The sequence below is a fragment of the Pecten maximus genome, chromosome 12 (genome assembly GCF_902652985.1).
Source record: "Pecten maximus chromosome 12, xPecMax1.1, whole genome shotgun sequence".
NCBI classification, from domain to species: domain Eukaryota; kingdom Metazoa; phylum Mollusca; class Bivalvia; order Pectinida; family Pectinidae; genus Pecten; species Pecten maximus.
Genome location: NC_047026.1, coordinates 32,911,937 through 32,933,558, shown reverse-complemented (window position 1 = coordinate 32,933,558; position 21,622 = coordinate 32,911,937). Strand labels below are relative to the sequence as shown.

The 21,622-nt window shown below is 36.3% G+C and overlaps 1 protein-coding gene across 5 annotated transcripts in view; it reads right to left on the bottom strand.

The window, feature by feature from the left end:
• LOC117339438 (prominin-1-A-like) overlaps nucleotides 1-21,622 on the bottom strand; it is a 53,633-nt gene that overhangs the window by 17,260 nt on the left and 14,751 nt on the right. For all 5 annotated transcript variants that reach the window (XM_033901013.1, XM_033901015.1, XM_033901016.1 and 2 more), the window contains exons 4-15: nucleotides 21,294-21,502; nucleotides 20,063-20,183; nucleotides 19,198-19,264; nucleotides 16,817-16,912; nucleotides 16,148-16,350; nucleotides 11,019-11,093; nucleotides 6,810-6,873; nucleotides 6,534-6,610; nucleotides 5,598-5,680; nucleotides 1,553-1,705; nucleotides 1,012-1,144; nucleotides 438-547 (exon numbers count right to left, since the gene is read on the bottom strand). In XM_033901013.1, coding sequence (XP_033756904.1) covers nucleotides 438-547; nucleotides 1,012-1,144; nucleotides 1,553-1,705; nucleotides 5,598-5,680; nucleotides 6,534-6,610; nucleotides 6,810-6,873; nucleotides 11,019-11,093; nucleotides 16,148-16,350; nucleotides 16,817-16,912; nucleotides 19,198-19,264; nucleotides 20,063-20,183; nucleotides 21,294-21,502 — 1,391 coding nt within the window. The remainder of the gene's footprint in view (nucleotides 1-437; nucleotides 548-1,011; nucleotides 1,145-1,552; nucleotides 1,706-5,597; nucleotides 5,681-6,533; nucleotides 6,611-6,809; nucleotides 6,874-11,018; nucleotides 11,094-16,147; nucleotides 16,351-16,816; nucleotides 16,913-19,197; nucleotides 19,265-20,062; nucleotides 20,184-21,293; nucleotides 21,503-21,622) is intronic.

The following is a 21,622-nucleotide window of genomic DNA, read 5'->3' as shown; positions in this document are numbered from 1 at the left end:
CTCCCTGGGACTCTTGGTTATTGAGATCGAGCTGTTTAAAGATTTTAGCTTATTTGATCCTTGTGACCTTGAATGAAGGTCAAGGTCATTTATTTGAATAAACTTGATAGCCCTTCACCCTAGCATGCTTCAGACCCAATATCAACTCCCTGGGACTCTTGGTTATTGAGATCGAGCTGTTTAAAGATTTTAGCTTATTTGATCCTTGTGACCTTGAATGAAGGTCAAGGTCATGAATTTGAACAAACTTGGTAGCACTTTACCCCAGCATGCTACAGGCCCAGTATTATGTCTCCTACAGGCCCAGTATTACTATGTGTCTGGGCCTCTTTGTTATTGGTAAAGATTATCAAGACAAACTGCATACAAATGTCGGTAAATTATGAACTCTCATATGGTTTAAATACATGTATCTCAATATTCCACATGAATCTTACTTGAGAAATCCAGAGACAGGTATATCATAGGTAGAATTACTGTAGAGCATCTTTCCCAGTATAGATCCAGTTCCACCATACATCTGTTTGTAGGCAACCTCATCAACCAGCTACAGCAAAGCAGTTAATTATAGTTTATACAGTAACTTTAAATATCAAAATAGTGAAACTTCAATACTGTAAACATACTTATCATTTAAGCTCCCTCTAATTTTAGTGCATTCCCAGATTTAACAGATAAGTGCTTTGATGAATTAGTGCACCCAATTTAATTGCTAGAATTAATTATATATAACATAAAGGAAATGTATATATCACATTTATAATTTAGTACAAAGCTTCACATACAAAAAATGGAGAAAATAAGATTACAGCTAAATTTTGTATGTTAAATGTGCAATCATATAGATTATTGAATATCTAGTTAATCTGTTAACACATGAATCCAACATATAAATTGTCACACTGAACCAGGGTGTCAAGCTCTAAGAAATCGCAGAGCAGTTATTTAAACATGGTAATGTCCTAATATTTTGTTCAATGTTTTATATTACCAGTTGAACTGTATACACACCCTGTCTAGGTCTGCCATATCTGAGTCTGTGAGTGGCTGACAGACAAACCTCTCCAATGGGGCTCCAATAAGGTAAGTCAGGGTGGTCAACAGCATCAGAAGTGACGAAAAGATGAAGACAAATCCAACAGACCTGTAACACAAACATGAGTCAGTGAAACAACATGTGCCCAGATGATATATTATATTTTGTGGGGCATGAGACCTAGTTTTAGTATCCAACACTCAGTAATTATAAAATACCTTTACACAAAATGACATATATTCACCAACAGACTGATGGCCAGATTATGCAAACCATATTGTGGTGACCATTGTTAGAAATGGGAGAATAGTTCTGTTCAACTCCTGCGTCACAGTAGATTTTTTTTTTTCAAAAATGAGTTGCAAGTTATTCAAGAGCTATTATATGATAATGCAGGAATCAAATCATTGTTGAAACAGAATAAATAACGATTTATGTGTAAAAGAAATTTAAAGTTTAAAGTTTTTGGGTTTTTTCACCCCTTTTTTAACAAATTCAGTTAACGAAAATATTTACGCCATGAACATTTCTCCTCCAGAGTTGGACATGCATCCTCGTTGTGTTGGATCAATCTTGGAATCATAGCCAATCAAAGCAAAGACAAGGCCCAGCAGTTGTAGGACGACAATAAGGAGAACAATGCAGGCCAGACCAATACCTCCATACCACCTGTTAATATAAGTCACATGTACTGTAATGTGTAACATATTTATTCATCTTCTAGTCCCAGACTTTCTTTTTAAAATTAGAAGTGCTCTATATAAGTCACATGTACTGTACATGTGTAACATATCAATTCATCTTCTAGTCCCAGACTTTCTTTTTAAAAGTGGATGTGCTCTATATAATTGTCCTTAGCTGGAGTTTCATCTGGCCCCAACAAAAGAGGCTGCAAGTGTCAGGGCCAGAGGAAACTCACCTATCACAGTAGTTAACCCTGTACTGTATACCAGGCTGGTCTTTTGACCAGAGGAAACTAGGCTAGGTTCAGTAATTAGCCCTGTACATGTATATATAGTGGCTGTGTTTTGTATAATTGTCCTCTAGTTAACTCCTAGTAATGTCTGCTTTATTATCTCTACGGCTCTATAATGTCATCTCTTCAAAGTTTTAGTCAGCTAGCTTACTGTACTTGGTAAGGGCCATTAATGTATGTTTAATGGCCATACTTATCATTTTTAATGCTTAAGTAATGGTTATGCAGAGATTATATAATTAATGGGTAGAGTGTCATGACCATGAAAACATTTCAAACAAGAAATAATGGTGTGTTTTCATGGGTTCATGGGATTGTCATGGGATTTTCATGGAAAATAATAGTACAGCTAGCTTACTGTGTAGTATACTTGGTTGTTATGTCCTGGATGTGTTACCCTCTATAGTACAGCTAGCTTACTGTGTAGTATACTTGGTTGTTGTGTCCTGGATGTGTTACCCCTCTATAGTACAGCTAGCTTACTGTGCAGTATACTTGGTTGTTGTGTCCTGGATGTGTTACCCTCTATAGTACAGCTAGCTTACTGTGTAGTATACTTAGTTATGTCCTGGATGTGTTACCCTCTATAGTACAGCTAGCTTACTGTGTAGTATACTTGGTTGTTGTGTCCTGGATGTGTTACCCTCTATAGTACAGCTACATGTAGCTTACTGTGTAGTATACTTGGTTGTTGTGTCTGGATGTGTTACCCTCTATAGTACAGCTAGCTTACTGTGTAGTATACTTGGTTGTTGTGTCCTGGATGTGTTACCCCTCTATAGTACAGCTAGCTTACTGTGTAGTATACTTGGTTGTTATATCCTGGATGTGTTACCCTCTATAGAACAGCTACCTTACTGTGTAGTATACTTGGTTGTTGTGTCCTGGATGTGTTACCCTCTATAGTACAGCTAGCTTACTGTGTAGTATACTTGGTTGTTGTGTCTGGATGTGTTACCCTCTATAGTACAGCTAGCTTACTGTGTAGTATACTTGGTTGTTGTGTCCTGGATGTGTTACCCTCTATAGTACAGCTAGCTTACTGTGTAGTATACTTGGTTGTTGTGTCTGGATGTGTTACCCTCTATAGTACAGCTAGCTTACTGTGTAGTATACTTGGTTGTTGTGTCCTGGATGTGTTACCCTCTATAGTACAGCTAGCTTACTGTGTAGTATACTTGGTTGTTGTGTCCTGGATGTGTTACCCTCTATAGTACAGCTAGCTTACTGTGTAGTATACTTGGTTGTTGTGTCCTGGATGTGTTACCCTCTATAGTACAGCTAGCTTACTGTGTAGTATACTTGGTTGTTGTGTCCTGGATGTGTTACCCTCTATAGTACAGCTAGCTTACTGTGTAGTATACTTAGTTATGTCCTGGATGTGTTACCCTCTATAGTACAGCTAGCTTACTGTGTAGTATACTTGGTTGTTGTGTCCTGGATGTGTGACCCTCTATAGTACAGCTAGCTTACTGTGTAGTATACTTGGTTGTTGTGTCCTGGATGTGTTACCCTCTATAGTACAGCTAGCTTACTGTGTAGTATACTTGGTTGTTGTGTCCTGGATGTGTTACCCTCTATAGTACAGCTAGCTTACTGTGTAGTATACTTGGTTGTTGTGTCTGGATGTGTTACCCTATAGTACAGCTAGCTTACTGTGTAGTATACTTGGTTGTTGTGTCCTGGATGTGTTACCCTATAGTACAGCTAGCTTACTGTGTAGTATACTTGGTTGTTGTGTCTGGATGTGTTACCCTCTATAGTACAGCTAGCTTACTGTGTAGTATACTTAGTTGTTGTGTCCTGGATGTGTTACCCTCTATAGTACAGCTAGCTTACTGTGTAGTATACTTGGTTGTTGTGTCTGGATGTGTTACCCTCTATAGTACAGCTAGCTTACTGTGTAGTATACTTGGTTGTTGTGTCCTGGATGTGTTACCCTCTATAGTACAGCTAGCTTACTGTGTAGTATACTTGGTTGTTGTGTCCTGGATGTGTTACCCTCTATAGTACAGCTAGCGTACTGTATAGTATACTTGGTTGTTGTGTCCTGGATGTGTTACCCTCTATAGTACAGCTAGCTTACTGTGTAGTATACTTGGTTGTTATGTCCTGGATGTGTTACCCCTCTATAGTACAGCTAGCTTACTGTGTAGTATACTTGGTTGTTATGTCCTGGATGTGTTACCCTCTATAGTACAGCTAGCTTACTGTGTAGTTTACTTGGTTGTTGTGTCCTGGATGTGTTACCCTCTATAGTACAGCTAGCTTACTGTGTAGTATACTTGGTTGTTATGTCCTGGATGTGTTACCCTCTATAGTACAGCTGGCTTACTGTGCTGTATACTTAGTTGTTATGTCCTGGATGTGTTACCCTCTATAGTACAGCTAGCTTACTGTGTAGTATACTTGGTTGTTGTGTCCTGGATGTGTTACCCTCTATAGTACAGCTAGCTTACTGTGTAGTATACTTAGTTGTTGTGTCCTGGATGTGTTACCCTCTATAGTACAGCTAGCTTACTGTGTAGTATACTTGGTTGTTGTGTCCTCGATGTGTTACCCTCTATAGTACAGCTAGCTTACTGTGCTGTATACTTAGTTGTTATGTCCTGGATGTGTTACCCTCTATAGTACAGCTAGCTTACTGTGTAGTATACTTGGTTGTTGTGTCCTGGATGTGTTACCCTCTGTAGTACAGCTAGCTTACTGTGTAGTATACTTGGTTGTTATGTCCTGGATGTGTTACCCTATAGTACAGCTAGCTTACTGTGTAGTATACTTGGTTGTTGTGTCTGGATGTGTTACCCTCTATAGTACAGCTAGCTTACTGTGTAGTATACTTGGTTGTTATGTCTGGATGTGTTACCCTCTATAGTACAGCTAGCTTACTGTGTAGTATACTTGGTTGTTGTGTCTGGATGTGTTACCCTCTATAGTACAGCTAGCTTACTGTGTAGTATACTTGGTTGTTGTGTCTGGATGTGTTACCCCTCTATAGTACAGCTAGCTTACTGTGTAGTATACTTAGTTGTTGTGTCCTGGATGTGTTACCCTCTATAGTACAGCTACCTTACTGTGTAGTATACTTGGTTGTTATGTCCTGGATGTGTTACCCTCTATAGTACAGCTAGCTTACTGTGTAGTATACTTGGTTGTTATGTCCTGGATGTGTTACCCTCTATAGTACAGCTAGCTTACTGTGTTGTATACTTGGTTGTTGTGTCCTGGATTTGTTACCCTTTATTTGTTGTGACAAAGTTGAAGGCCGGTTACTTTGTAGTATGTTATTATATCATCCATAGTCCCATGTTTACATGTGATTGTGCTGTGTCTTCTGAATGTTCAGCCATATTTTCTGTTTTGGGCTATTCCAGCAAAATATCCACCCTGGAATATGAGGACTCCTGGTCAGACTGCTGGGACCATCAACAGAAGGATAATGATTTATTCAAATCATACATTGCAATAAGCCACATTTCTCCAGTACATGTACACAATACAAGGATTTTTTTTTTTTTTTTGCAGCCCTTATTTGTTATCCTCCATAGCATAATATTTACTTAAGGTAATAGCTAGCCAGCTTACCTGTACTGGTTAAATGTTTTGGCTGTTGTCATTTGAGATGAGAAATCCTTCAGCAAAGAATCAGTATCAAGAGATGACAAAACCTGATTGGAAAAAAGAGATTTTTTTTTTTTTCAATTTGAAACATTCAGAAAAGATATACGGGTAGCTAGTGCTCCAAGATTCCATTATTTATTCATGATAATTATTATTCATTATCTAAATAATAACATCCCTTATTCCTTTGCCTACCATTTTTACTGATGATAGTCAACAACTTGTTCCAAAAATATCATAATATCTGTGACAGTTATTATACAATTATAGCCTTTTGATAATGTTGATACATGGGTTTGTAAACATGAAAAAAAATGTTAAATTGATGGAGGATGAAGTCTGAGGTTGACATTTATTCAGGTCAATAAAACCATGCTATCAGACTTTTTATAAGGAATCATGTGACATGTGACAAGTATTTTAGCCAATAAGAAAGCATGAAAAATTATGATTGTTTAATAAAAACTGCTGTCAGAGAAATCAGCAGGTTTTGACAGATGTAGGTTGATGAAGACCATGGGATTTTTTAGTCAATATCTTGATCTCAATTCGAAAGAATACATTTTCTTGCATAAAATGAAGCAAAATTTGTTTAAATTGTGCTTGTTGTTACGACCTTTATTCTGATTTTGAAGATGTGAAACCAGCCAAAGATTTACAAGGCAGATGTAACTGATGAAGCAATACCGCTTTAGAACACCAGCATGTTCTGATTCTCCTTGTCATTTTTCAAGGGTCTTTATTTATATTGTAGTTCATATTTTGCTCTATTTTTATTTATTAGAAATGTTATTATTTAATGTACAAGTTTGTTTGTTTTTTTGTTGTTTTTTTTTCATGTTGTTTTGTTTACATGCATCAAAGGACCAGATAAAGTTATTTTAATTATCTGATACTTACAGAGGATCTAACGGAAGATAAGGAATCAACCAGAGGATTTACCAAGTCATTAAACTCATCAATCTTGTCTTTTATTGCTGAAAGTATAAACAGAGGTTCTTTCTATTAGTACCTTTCATTACATAATAAATCTGCCTTTTTCATTGTATATATTTAATCTATTTTTTCATGATATATTAAATTTGCTTTGGAAAGAAAATTCTTTTGAAATTATATTGACCAATACTTTAAAAAATTAAAAAAAATCATTTTGAACTTGTGCAGTCATATACTTACAAGCAATGGTGTTGTTGGTTTCATTGTGAACTTTCCATGGAATTTGCCAGAAATCCTCTTCAGCCTGTCAAAAACCAAAATCAAAGTACTGTAAGTACTGTAAACGAACATTATTGTTTAATGCAAAATCAGTAATCTTCTAAGTTTAAAGTTGATAAATTTACTGATATTTGTTTAGGAATTAATTGTAAATAATTTTAAATGTTTGCAGCTGTTCTGATATGATTGTACACATGCATGTTTCTGTAAGGTCCTAATTGAAATTGGAAGTTTGTTGATCTATCTTGGATGGATGAAAATTAAATATGTCTTCTTTCTTGCGGGAAGGCATCATCATGCAGTTATAATACAGCCAGGACTCTGTGACCTTATTGATGCCAACTTCTAATATGCACTAAATTTAGTCTAGTTCCATCGTTAGTTCGGCATATTTCAACTTAATATGATGAAAAACACAAAGAATTACTGAAAACCAAAACTAGAGCTGCTAATCAAGGCCTGGATTAGGAATGTATCCTATTGAAACTGTACTCAAGCATGTATGGCACTTCAAATGGTAAACAATGTGATAAAGAATAACAACCAGATAAAGACTATCTTCATCGAATAATTCAGCAAACAGGAAAAGAAAACTTCAAGCTTCATTTTCAACTTCAAACCTGATCACAAAGATAACAGTCCATTCGATGGGACGACACATTCCCTATTTATTGTCCCTTTCCAATGTTGATCATCCAATCATACTGAACCACACAGTTCAGCAATGTAATTGCACAAATCACACCTTTATGTGGAGAGAACATTTTTGGGGGTGTTATAAGATTCCATAACTGTATGCAAATTTGTGAAGCATTCCATATCTATATCTATATATATACCGTACGTGTATATATTTACATATATCAAAATTGGAATGACACAGGAGATTTGCAAGTTTAAGTTCACCTTCAGTCAAGGGAGGTTTATGTAAAATATTATATTAATCGGGGTAATTAGTAATTTTGAGAATATATTTATAAAGCTCTATTCTGTACTTTCTACCAGTGCTTAGAGAAAGGACACAATTATATGTTCTCCAATGTCAAAAATAATCATATGTAAAATATTAGGGGTTTATTTGACCGAGAAGTATTTAAAATTTTTTAATCATTCGCCATTCGAGGCCTGATTGCCGTCATATTTGAATTACCAAAAATGGACCTGAAATCAATATCTTTAAAAGAGAATGATCTATGACTTGAATATTTCGTTATTGATTTATAGTTCACACAAGTAAGCACTAGATGTAAGCAGTAAGTATATGTACCGCTATCTACTGGCATGACTTTGAGTACAGTAGACTACACTCGCTTTGTGGATATTGACAGGATAACATATATTAAATACTAATTCAATTTTAGAATTGTAACTGAAATCTTGTAACAGCATGGCAAAAATAGTCATCAGAACATTTGTTGTATATTGAAAAATTATTTAAGGTAAATATCAACTCATTTGCTTGACTTCAATTTTCAATTTATCAATTCATTGATTACTCCGTGTTTGAAGTATGGTGTAGTGAGAATTTCATGTCTTGATCATGACTTGATGAAAATTCTAAATTAACAAATTATTAAAATGAATTTGTTTGAAAAATAACACAAGTTCCACAGCAATATTATATAGAGAATCAATCACAATATATCAGAAGTTATAAAACTACAAATAACAATTAATGGCTGAATATCAAATTAAGTGAATATCACAAGTATTTTTGCACTTGTTTTTAGATAATCCGGATTTCCGTTTTCCGGCTTTAAAAAAATAACAATTTACTCACACCTTACGCGATCAGATTGTTGACAATCTGAATGCAAAATAGCGAGGATTTAAAAAATCAATTCAAACACTTCAAGATCATTTAAAACCCTCATCTTTTAGAAATGTCTTAGTTGCATATCAAAGAACGATAATTAGGGTCCATTCTCTTAAAAAAACGGTAACTTAATATGAACTTAACACCGTCTCGGTAGTTTGCACAATCGAAAATTTGGTCGTGAATTCAGTATTTTGCTAATTATTTCAAAATACTTCCAGGTAAATGAAAAAAAATCATATGGTCTCTATACACACACCAAAGATTACTATATTGGGTCCATTCTCTCGTAAAAATATCGATTTTGGGTCCACTATCGGCCATGTCTAACGACAATCGGGCCACAATTCGCAAATGAAAAATTAATTGAAAATTCTGTCAAATAAACCTCTAATATTTTACATATGACACAATTGGGCATTGAAGAACATAATTTTTATATTTAGGTCAATACTCTGGAAATAATGCCCATTTATATTATAATTAAGCCCCATTTTTCTTCGTTTCGGTATTTCCAAGTCCGCTTCACCTGTGGTCCGTTTCAGTAAATATTCTCGTCTTTGCCGAAATAAAAAACAAGCTATATAATTGTTCATTCTAAACATGACAACAACTGCCAACCACATGTATCCATAAATTATCATCTGAATATTCCCGTAGTTATCCGTCACTTCGATTGTAAACCCCATGCCAAAGTCATTGAAGAATCGACCAATCAAATTGGTTTAACGTTTGATTTCCGTAATCTTGCAGTTACCTCCCTTTCAACAGTAAATACGTTCCAAGTATCGCCTACAACAAGCAATCCACACGATATTATCATTTGCATTTGATTTATTGGTCGTTTTCGTCAAAGGAAAATGGTATTTGGAAATCGATGACAACGTTAACGCTATGACCAGTCACCCTGACCACAAATGCCACCTAATATTGTAAGCCTATAGGCCTACATATGTACAGTTCTTTCTCGCAAACACGTACGGTAGCCTATGTATTATACAATGTATCGTCTCGTATGCCATTATTGATATATTTCTTTCTCTAAATTATAGAAATACACACTTAGTTGATAATGAGGCAACATTCTAGTATATATATATTACACATTTAAGTAAATCGCGGACATATTTGCAGACCTATGCTATAATGTCAGCCGTTTTGGAATGAGATACGGAGACGAATGCGCCTGCGCAATAGTTGTTTACATAAATATATTGACCTGGAGTTGATTCGCAAAGTTCAGGTTCATTTAGTCTTCACATTTCGCTAGCGTTATGTATTTCTCAAATCGTATGCATCTTGAAAACATCTACTGAATACATTTCAACATTTTCGGTAAAACTACTACATAAAACGACGATGTTTTTGTGTTTTTGCAAGTAAATTATTTGAAGCGTAAGGCCATGGGGGCAGCCATATTTCATTGAAAAAGACAGTAGATGGCGTATTGGTGAATGTGGTTACCAAATATGGTCATATTTCTCAGTCCAGTTCTTGATTGCAATAACCGAACATTAATGTTCGTTTAAAAACAGCTACACATGTTCAATACACTGTATCAGTATTCCCAGGGGGCAAACACCTAGCCAATTCTACTACTCATCCATAACATTATATAACAGGTTATTTTAAAACAAGTGTAATCAATGATTGTGATATCAGCTCACCAGCAGCAGCAATCACACTATGCATTCATTTTTTTTGTATATATAAGCATGTCATTTTGAAATTGTACGTCACTTAATATCGCTGCTAGACCTCTAATGGATGTATAAACCAAATAAGAAAGGTGTGGACTTACAAGCTTTCCAAAACTTACCCCCAAAATCCTTAAAGAGGGTTTTTGTGCCAAAAAACCAAAATCCTAAAAGAGGGCTTTTGTGCCAAAAAAATTAAGTCCAGTAAATGGTAAAATGCCAAAAAAAAAATCACAATTTTTTTCTGCATGATTTGCCATATAACATCACTCCTGGAATCTAATGAATGCATAAACCAAATTAGAAGGGTGTGAGGTGCATACTTTTGGACTTGCTCCTAAAATTTTAAAGTGAGTTTTGGTGCAAAAAAATTAAGTCCACAAAATGGTAAAATGCGAAAAAATCACAAATTTTTTCTGCATAATTTCGACATAACATCACTCCTAGACCTCTAATGAATGTATAAACCAAATTAGAAGGGCATGAGGTGTGTACTTTTGGACTTACAAGCTTTCCAAAAACTTACTCCAAAAACTTAATTTTTGGGGTGGGATGCTGACGCCGATGCCAACTCGTAACTGGTGAGCTAACAAGTGTCGTATACATTTGTACCAAGGGTTTACAATATAGTATAATTATAAAGGTAATGACACTTACTTCTAGGGTTTTAGCAGTCAAGTTGGAATCCTGCATAGATTTTGCATTTGCGACTTGTGTGGAAATGTCTGGCAACTGTGAAAAAAATAAAGGAATTTTATTATCATCAGGATAACAATTAAATTTTTACATGGCAGGGTGTATCCAACTTATAAAATCTACCATATAGTATAATGTAATTGGTGAGGTCAGGGTGTACAGTACATGTCTTAGTAATAGGGGAATACAAAACAAGAACAGTATCAACCACAAACTCACATATAAAAATCTGTCAATATTGAAATACAAAAATCATACAAGCTCATGACCACAAAGTTCATATGATTCTAAAAGAGAGAGAATATGTGCCATTCATACTTGAAGAACGAATATATAAGGACATCACAAAAAAACGACATATCATAAACTATATAAAAATATATCACAAAGTGTAAAAACAGTGTTTGATGATATTCAAGCTTTATGTTTTTCAAAAAGATTCATAATAATTGGTTATATAGAGCGTAAAAACAGTTCATTACTGGAAAGAATTAAACATCATAAAAGTTGTGCAACTCCTCAAAAAATAATTAAGTGTAACAAAAATATCTGACCTATTAATAACTTGCTATGATAAGCACAAGTTTTATGAAAACTATTTAAATAAGAGGCCCAATGGGCCTGTATCGCTCAACTGGCTCTACAGCAAATTTGCAGTTGATTGAAGTCATTTCTACAGATACTATGCTGATAATCACTTTATTTAAATATCAGAATAAGATAGGTTTATTCATGTCAATAAATGTTCTAGTCCTTCATTCCAGCATACTATTGGCCTTTGGTTTGTTTTTGTTTAACATCCTATTAACAGCCAGGGTCATTTAAGGACGTGCCAGGTTTGGAGGTGGAGGAAAGCCGGAGTACCCGGAGAAAAACAACTGGCCTACGGTCAGTACCTGGCAACTGCCCCACGTAGGTTTCGAACTCGCAACCCAGAGGTGGAGGGCTAGTGATAAAGTGTCGGGACACCTTAACCACTCTGCCACCGCGGCCCCTATTGGCTTAATATCGGGTCTTGGTGACTCTTGGCTATCGCAAGATTTATAAATATTTCACCCCTGTGACCTTGAATGTTGGTCAATGCCATTCATTTGAACAAACTTGGTAGCCCTACACCCCAGCATGCTACAGGCCCAATATCAAGTCCCTGGGTCTCTTGGTTATTGAGAAGATGTCGTTTGAAGATTATAGACTATTTGACCCATGTGACCTTGAATGAAGGTCAAGGTCATTTATTTGAACAAACTTGGTAGCCCTTCACCCCAGCATGCCACAGGCCTTATATAAAGTCCCTGGGCCTCTTGGTTATTGAGAAGATGTTGTTTGAAGATTATAGACTATTTGACCCATGTGACCTTGAATGAAGGTCAAGGTCATTTATTTGAATAAACTTGGTAGCCCTTTACCCCAGTATGCTACAGGCCTAATATAAAGTCCCTGGGCCTCTTGGTTATTGAGAAGAAGTTGTTTGAAGATTATAACCTATTTGACCCATGCGACCTTGAATGAAAGTCAAGGTCATTTATTTGAACAAACTTGATAACCCTTTACCCCAGCATGCTACAGGCCCAATATCAAGTCCCTGGGCCTCTTGGTTATTGAGAAGAAGTCGTTTGAAATTATAGCCTATTTGACCCATGTGACCTTGAATGAAGGTCAAGGTCATTCATTTGAATAAACTTGGTAGCCCTTCACCCCAGCATGCTACAGGCCCAATATAAAGTCCCTGGGCCTCTTGGTTATTGAGAAGAAGTTGTTTGAAGATTATAGCCTATTTGACCCATGTGGCCTTGAATGAAGGTCAAGGTCATTTATTTGAACAAACTTGATAACCCTTTACCCCAGCATGCTACAGGCCCAATATCAAGTCCCTGGGCCTCTTGGTTATTGAGAAGAAGTCGTTTGAAACTATAGCCTATTTGACCCATGTGACCTTGAATGAAGGTCAAGGTCATTTATTTGAACAAACTTGGTAGCCCTTCACCCCAGCATGCCACAGGCCTTATATAAAGTCCCTGGGCCTCTTGGTTATTGAGAAGATGTTGTTTGAAGATTATAGACTATTTGACCCATGTGACCTTGAATGAAGGTCAAGGTCATTTATTTGAACAAACTTGGTAGCCCTTTACCCCAGTATGCTACAGGCCTAATATAAAGTCCCTGGGCCTCTTGGTTATTGAGAAGAAGTTGTTTGAAGATTATAACCTATTTGACCCATGCGACCTTGAATGAAACTCAAGGTCATTTATTTGAACAAACTTGATAACCCTTTACCCCAGCATGCTACAGGCCCAATATCAAGTCCCTGGGCCTCTTGGTTATTGAGAAGAAGTCGTTTGAAATTATAGCCTATTTGACCCATGTGACCTTGAATGAAGGTCAAGGTCATTCATTTGAATAAACTTGGTAGCCCTTCACCCCAGCATGCTACAGGCCCAATATAAAGTCCCTGGGCCTCTTGGTTATTGAGAAGAAGTTGTTTGAAGATTATAGCCTATTTGACCCATGTGGCCTTGAATGAAGGTCAAGGTCATTTATTTGAACAAACTTGATAACCCTTTACCCCAGCATGCTACAGGCCCAATATCAAGTCCCTGGGCCTCTTGGTTATTGAGAAGAAGTCGTTTGAAACTATAGCCTATTTGACCCATGTGACCTTGAATGAAGGTCAAGGTCATTTATTTGAACAAACTTGATAACCCTTTACCCCAGCATGCTACAGGCCCAATATCAAGTCCCTGGGCCTCTTGGTTATTGAGAAGAAGTCGTTTGAAATTATAGCCTATTTGACCCATGTGGCCTTGAATGAAGGGCAAGGACATTTATTTGAACAAACTTGGTAGCCCTTCACCCCAGTATGCTACAGGCCTAATATAAATTCCCTGGGCCTCTTGGTTATTGAGAAGAAGTTGTTTGAAGATTATAACCTATTTGACCCATGCGACCTTGAATGAAAGTCAAGGTCATTTATTTGAACAAACTTGATAACCCTTTACCCCAGCATGCTACAGGCCCAATATCAAGTCCCTGGGCCTCTTGGTTATTGAGAAGAAGTCGTTTGAAACTATAGCCTATTTGACCCATGTGACCTTGAATGAAGGTCAAGGTCATTTATTTGAATAAACTTGGTAGCCCTTCACCCCAGCATGCTACAGGCCCAATATAAAGTCCCTGGGCCTCTTGGTTATTGAGAAGAAGTCGTTTGAAGATTATAGCCTATTTGACCCATGTGGCCTTGAATGAAGGGCAAGGACATTTATTTGAACAAACTTTGTAGCCCTTTACCCCAGCATGCTACAGGCCCAATATCAAGTCCCTGGGCCTCTTGGTTATTGAGAAGAAGTTTTTAAAACTTTGGGCAGGTGAGCTAAAAATGGTTGAGAAGATAGGCCCAATACTCTGATTAAACTTTACATAAGGATAACAGGAACCGAGGGTCCGAGGGGCAAATTAATTAATTATCATTTGATTGCATGATAATAAGACTCCTGGAATCTGACATCATTTTATGTTAATGTGTTTTTAAATCATTGGAAACTTACATAGATACAAGGTGTGACCATCATCTCACCGTCATAACACTTAGCTGTGCCTACATATCAATGTCAGTATTCTAATATAGTGCCAAGGGACACAACTCCAGCAAAGTCCTCTAATTACATTTAGTTCCTACTAATTAAGCTACACATGATATGATGAACTATAGTGAAACTCTGCAGGAATGTTACTTGTAAGATTCTGGAGCAGAAATGCATGTTACGTCTACAAGACAAAAACAACACTGAATCCCTTATATTTCATGTCTATAACACACACAAAAACAAAAACAAAACAAAAACCACTGAATCCCTTTTTATATCAATCAGACAAAACAAAAACCACTTAATCACTTGTTACATCTATAAGACAAAAACAACACCAAATCCCTTATGTTATGTCTATAAGACACAAAAAAAAACACACTGAATCCCTTTTTACATCAATCCTACAAAAAAAAAAAAAAAAAAAATTTAATCCCTTATGCTACATATGTATGTCTATAAGCAGTGTCTCAGATTGTTTTCAGTGGGTGTGGGCCACATGACCCCTCTGGGTCGGAAATGAGGGGTCATTTTCCAAAACCATGGGCCGGTCCCTATTGGTGTTAAAATTATTATTTTACATGTTAAACTGTAGTGTTTTAGTTAATATTTACAGTATATGTGATGTAATAAAAAAGAAACACAATTCATTTGCGTTTTTTTTAATTAGTAAAAATATCACCAAATAAATTAAATCTTCGTGAAAATAGGCTGTAATGCATCATTATAACTCAATTACTGATTGCAGTTTATGATTCTTTCATAAAGCTTTAATACTGCATAGTAATTATATCAAATCTGATTGACACTACATCAATTTGCTTTCGCAGTACGTAACCACGAACGCACAGTAATTGGGTCATCGGTAAATGACTAAATGTCAGACATGTTTTGTTTAGTTATACATATTCCCTTAATTTATTTGAAGTTAACATATTTATAAATCTTTTTTCATAAGTTAACTTGACATACCTTCTTTAGGGACAAATTTTGTTTTGTCTCCCGGTCCGCCGGAGGCGAAATATCGGCCGATCTGTGTTTGTTTCATTTTCAATTCTCGCGTTAAACGAGACTTTATTAATTCTTGTACTAGTTTAGAAGTTGCCTCCCTTTAACCACGAGAGGCCGATACTGGCTGTTGCCGATGTTTTGGTCATGAACAAAGTTCTTCTTTTATTTTGTATTTTATCTATGCGCCAGATCGGCCCTACAGGAAATAAAACCATGCGTCATTCACAAAAAACGTGCGGGAATGGCGCGGGCGCACCGCCAATCTGAGACACTGTATAAGACAAAAAAAATCCCTTCTGTTTTAAATGCCATTTTCGTTGCAATGATATCCAGTGAACAGTATAAAGATGGATATGCATTAAGGCGTGTTTCGCGACCATATAAACAAACAGGCTGACAGAAAAATTGACAGACATATTGATCAATAAGTTAACAGGGTAATTCCTTTATACAAATGTAGCTCCTAATAGATCCATTTTTTGCGCAAAAGTTACTTACAGAATTTGCATTCATTTCGGTTGCAAGAGGTGTTGTATCAATAGCATCACAGGCAGACTTGAAAGATGCATCACAGTTTGACAAAGTAGTGTCAAGGCTTGCTTTAAAATTTGACAAAGCTGTGCTCAAATCACTGTAGGCTGATTTAACGTTGGCCAGTGATGCATTTACTTTAAACAGGTCTGTTGTAGCATTGTTAGCCACTGAAATAGTGTAAAAATTACAATGAAATGTAATACTTCTTACCACATTTATCCTTGAACAATTTAGCCACTCCCTTAGTGTGAAGATTTAGCATTAAGTAAGTATTGGGGAGGGCTTATTTGTGAACTATTTTTAGCTTTAAAATTTCTTTTTTAAATTGACAATTCTGCTTAAATAAAGGCAGCTTAGAGCATTTAAAGAAAAGTATGGTAATAAAACATTTTTATTAATGGTCCTGCAGTTTTACTTTACAGTAGAGCATTTATTCAACATATACTAACTGATGAACAGAAACATGAGATAATGATCATTATAACACTACTTTAGAATATGTTTGATTACCTGGTATATAATCCATGCCAAATCATTGTTTAAACATATTACTATAAAGTAAAGGAATAGGAAAGCAATTGTCTGTAAATTAAAATATGCCTGTCTCACAATTATGAGGATACATGTACTTACATTCCACAAGTGCATAGGTGGTTTGAAAACAGGCATCTAAACCAGAGTTCACCCCTATGGAGTTTCTCAGTGGTACTCCTAACAGGAAGCCTACACCTACAAATATGAACACAATTTATGTCAAGTATATTATGTTCATGGTTCATGGATATTTCCTAACAAATTTCAAGCACTTTTCTAGGACTTTTCTCAATTTTCTAGGGGAATTTTTTGTCAAAACTTGTTGGGAATCAGGTAATCTTTTTCTTTAATATAATAAAAACAAGAGGCCCATTGGGCCTGTATCGCTCACCTGGTTGGATTTGACCAAATGTCAAAATAATGTTCATGTTCAATTTGTTAATACATATAGATATACTCTCTAAGGGACTGAAATACCCTACAGATTATTTTTACAACATAATTGTCACTAAGGGTGGGGAAAGACCCTTGGGCCTATTTTTACGTAAGAATTGTGTTTATCCCTTAACGTCCAGCGATGCCATACATAGTTATGGGATGGAGGGTCAAAGTAACCATTTTTGCAAAATCTGTTCCCCTTTCACCAAGGATGTTTCTGACCAAATTGGGTTCAAATCCATTCATAACTTTATGACTAGTAGTGATTTAAGGAATTTCCTCTATTTCCCCTATTGGGCCCTGCCCCTTTGGCCCCTTGGGATCAGAATAAAAATGTATACAAACTCTTTCCCCCTTCCCCAAACGATGTTCCTGGCCAAATTTGGTTGATTTCCATTTAGAACTTTATGACTAGTAGTGATATAAGGACAAATCTCGATTTACCCTATTTGGCCCCATCCTTTAGGCACAAAGGGGGTCAGAGTCAATATTTATACAAACTCTTTCCCCCTTCCCCCAAGGATATTCCAGACCAAATTTGATTCAAATCTATTCATAACTTTATGATAAATAGCAATTTAAAGGATTAATCCCTATTTTCCCTACTGGGCCCCTCCCCTCAGGCCCCTGGGGGTTCAGAGTAAAAATTTAAACAAACTCGGTTCCCCTTCTCCCAAGGATGTTCCTGACCAAATTTAGTTAAAATCCATTTAAAACTTTATGACAAGTAGCGATTTAAAGACTAATCTCTATTTCCCCTATTGGGCCCCTTTCCCTCAGGCCCCTGGGGGGCCAGACCAACTGTTTATACAAAATTGGTTCCCCTTCACCCAAGGATGTTTCAGACCAAATATGGATCAAATCCCTTTATTCCTACAGAAGAAGAAGGATTTCAAAGAATTTGCTATATTTCCCCTATTGGGCCCCGCCCCTCCGGCCCCTGGGAGGCCAGACCCACCGTTTATACAAAATTGGTTTCCCTCCACCCAAGGATGCTTCAGACCAAACATGGATCAAATCCCTTTATTCCTGCAGAAGAAGAAGGATTTTAAAGAATATACTATATTCCCCTATTGGGCCCCACCCCCCAGGCCCCTGGGGGGCTAGACCCACCGTTTATACAAAATTGGTTCCCCTTCACCCAAGGATGCTTCAGACCAAATTTGGTCAAAATCCACTGAGTAGTTTAGGACTAGTAGCGATTTAAAGGAAAAGTTGACGGATGGACGACCGACAGACGCTGCACCATATGCCATAAGCTCACCGCCTCTTCGGGCCAGGTGAGCTAATAAAAATTGTGCTGTGTAAGTCAACAGCTCAAAAAGAAAGCAAGTAAGAATAAAATAAGTACTTTTCAAACACTCATAGGACAATGCCATAACTTTTCCTGCAATTACACTAAATTCCAGCTCTTTTCATCATCTTTATATGAACCATGATATTTTTTCATAAATATGATTGAACAAAAACCAAAAATAAAGCAGTGACCAAAAGTTATTAAAAGAATTTAAAATCCAACATTGAAACAATGTATATCGTAAAAACTTTTCCAACTTGGATACTAAACATACATAGATTTGGAATAAATCAAAATCTTGAATCAAAGCCATCTGACATCGATATCTGACATATAAAGTTCAAATTTTGAAAACAGAAACGGTTGAAAAATCATAATCAATTATCAGTTAAAAGTTAATCTAAACCAACATGTAATAGTTGCTTAATTGTCACATACAAACATTTTCTCATAACACTTTAATCAGATGTTACATGATTTTCATTTGTTACTTCTCCTAAGATTTATTACATTGTGCCACACCATATGACATTATACATTACGTGTTATTGTGTATAATAAGCTCACTTGCCCAGTGATATGGATTTTTACACTTAATTTATTATTGTACAGTACTGTATAGGATTAATGTGAATATTTAAATGTTATTACTATAATATTGTTATTGGGTATTTACATTGTATGAGATGGTTACTGGTACAAGATGATTTTATTTGCATATGAAATGCTATAGAATTGATCTTACTGTCTAAATCCCGTTTGACGACATCTGTTGTAAAGTTGAAATTGTCTTTCACTAGAAGCTCTATTTGCTGAAAATCAAATGAGAGTTATATCAAAGTTATGTTTGAAAAGACAAAAGTAATAGCATAATATACTTTTGACCACAGGTTTTCATCAGGCGAATTCTACATATATTATAGTTCATACCATAAAATAACAAAAAAAGGTTAAATCTATAAAATTATAAAAATAAAAAGTCAATCTATCAATTAGGAATGGAAGGTGAAAAACTACATGAATTAGTATAACAGGAGAGGAGAAAATGTAGCGGCCAGACCGGGGCTCGAACACGGGAACTCGGAACACTAGCCCGATGCTCCACCAATTGAGCTACGTACATGTACCTGGTCACCGATGATCGACCCAGGTCGGTCCTGCTACACACCTCCCTCCTTTTTTCCAAGTCTTCGCCCTCAAAGACACACAAGACCCTTATAACACCACCGTGGTATTTTGGGCGCCAATTTTGTAACAGGAGAGGAGTAAATGTAGCAGCCAGACTGGGGTTCGAACCTGGGACCTCAGAACACAAGCCGGATGCTCTACCAATTGAGCTACCTGGTCACCGATGATCGACCAAGTCCAGTCCTGCTACATTAGTATATATATAAGATGTTCAAGATTTTTTCAAAAGTTTTCAGCTCACCTCTCCACTTTGGGTAACCAGCCATTTTAGCCATCCCCAACAGTCTTGATCAAAGTTATTACTGGAGACGATAGTAACAGTACTGGACTAGGAGAATCAATAAGACTCATGTGAGTCAAGGGGAGTAAATATAGTGTCAATTTGAATTTAACATATATATGACATATGCAGTGTTACTTACATCAATTGTGGCATTTATAAATGTAAACAGGTCATCAACAGTGTTGGCAACACTTGTGTCTAGAGTATCCACTGTCTTTGTAAACTGGTCATTGGAAATAAATACACAAACCATCCCAGACCTAAAAATGAAACCATTACAGATTAATTGGTGAGAAATTGTCAATACTTATAACTGATAAGATAAACAAAACTACAAAGAAACAGTAAAGTCAATCTGGTGTCGACAGGACCTTGCAGTACCGTACTTTGGGATATTTTTGATGTCGTTATATCTTGGTTTATTTGGCGCCTGGAGTGATTGAGCCAAAATCAAACACATCAAAATTTCACGAAAAAAATTGTCAGAACAATATCTGGATTATAGTAACCGTCTTTCCATTCATTTACTACATACCGATTACTAGCTTACGCGATCTGTGTTGATGTGTGTTGGAATATTGTTTTTTGATAAAAACGCATCAATAAAGGTATGTTTTCATCTAAATGTGTCATAAATTTCATTCACGTTGTTTTCATATTGATTAACTTCATAACTTGTGTAACTTACAAAGCAAAGGCTGTTTTCATGTGCAACCAGAAAAATCAATTTAACACTCATGATGGTAAACGTCAAAATTTGATGCACCAATATTTTGCCAAAATACCCCAAAGTACGGTAGCCAGCAAGACCCAACAGGACCTCACAGTACCTAGAAAGAGCCCACAGGACATCCCAGTACAGCACTAGCAAGACCTAGCACCTAAAATGGTTCCAGGTAAGCTAATATTGGTTCAGAAATATTAAAAACTCCCTTTACACAAGGGGAGGGGGCTTATTTGAGGAAAAAATATGATGCATGATATTGGTCAAGGGCATTGAATCCAAAGGATTTTTTTTTAATATTGCATTCAACATTACTGATGATATGAAAAACAAAACAAAATTTATTTGATATGCTTCAATACTGGTGAATATTTCAAAACACATTACACACCTCTTATTCCAAAAAAATCTTAGGGTTCCACTAAGACATATCTTTTATTCAGAAATAGAAGAAAAATTGTCCAAAAAGTACTGGTTGGATTATTCCAAATATGAAGCAATGAAAAAGACTAGAATTGTGGCTAAAAGATTAACAAGGCTCTTCAGTGTATATCAGGATTCTATCAACAATTTAACACACCACAAACATTACAGAAAATATACTAACATGTTAAGCGGTCGTCTAGAGGATGACTTAGCTACTTACGCCATGAAAACAATGACGATGAAGAGGGACACAACGTAAACTTTCCGTCGACATGATGAATCTGCGTCTTTGCGCTTCTGCATCATTTTGCCACCACAACAGCCACAGCACCGACAGCAGCAGAAGCAACATCCAATGAGAGGGAACAGGAAGACAAACAGCAATCCTATCACTATACACACAACATAACCAGCAAACTGTGACGCATACTGAAAAGGAAAATCATATAATGTATTAAAAATAATCAGGTCTCAAACTCACACCTCAACACATGATCTAGATCTAGGAAGATAAAAAGGATAATGTGAATCTATAATAAAAGATATACA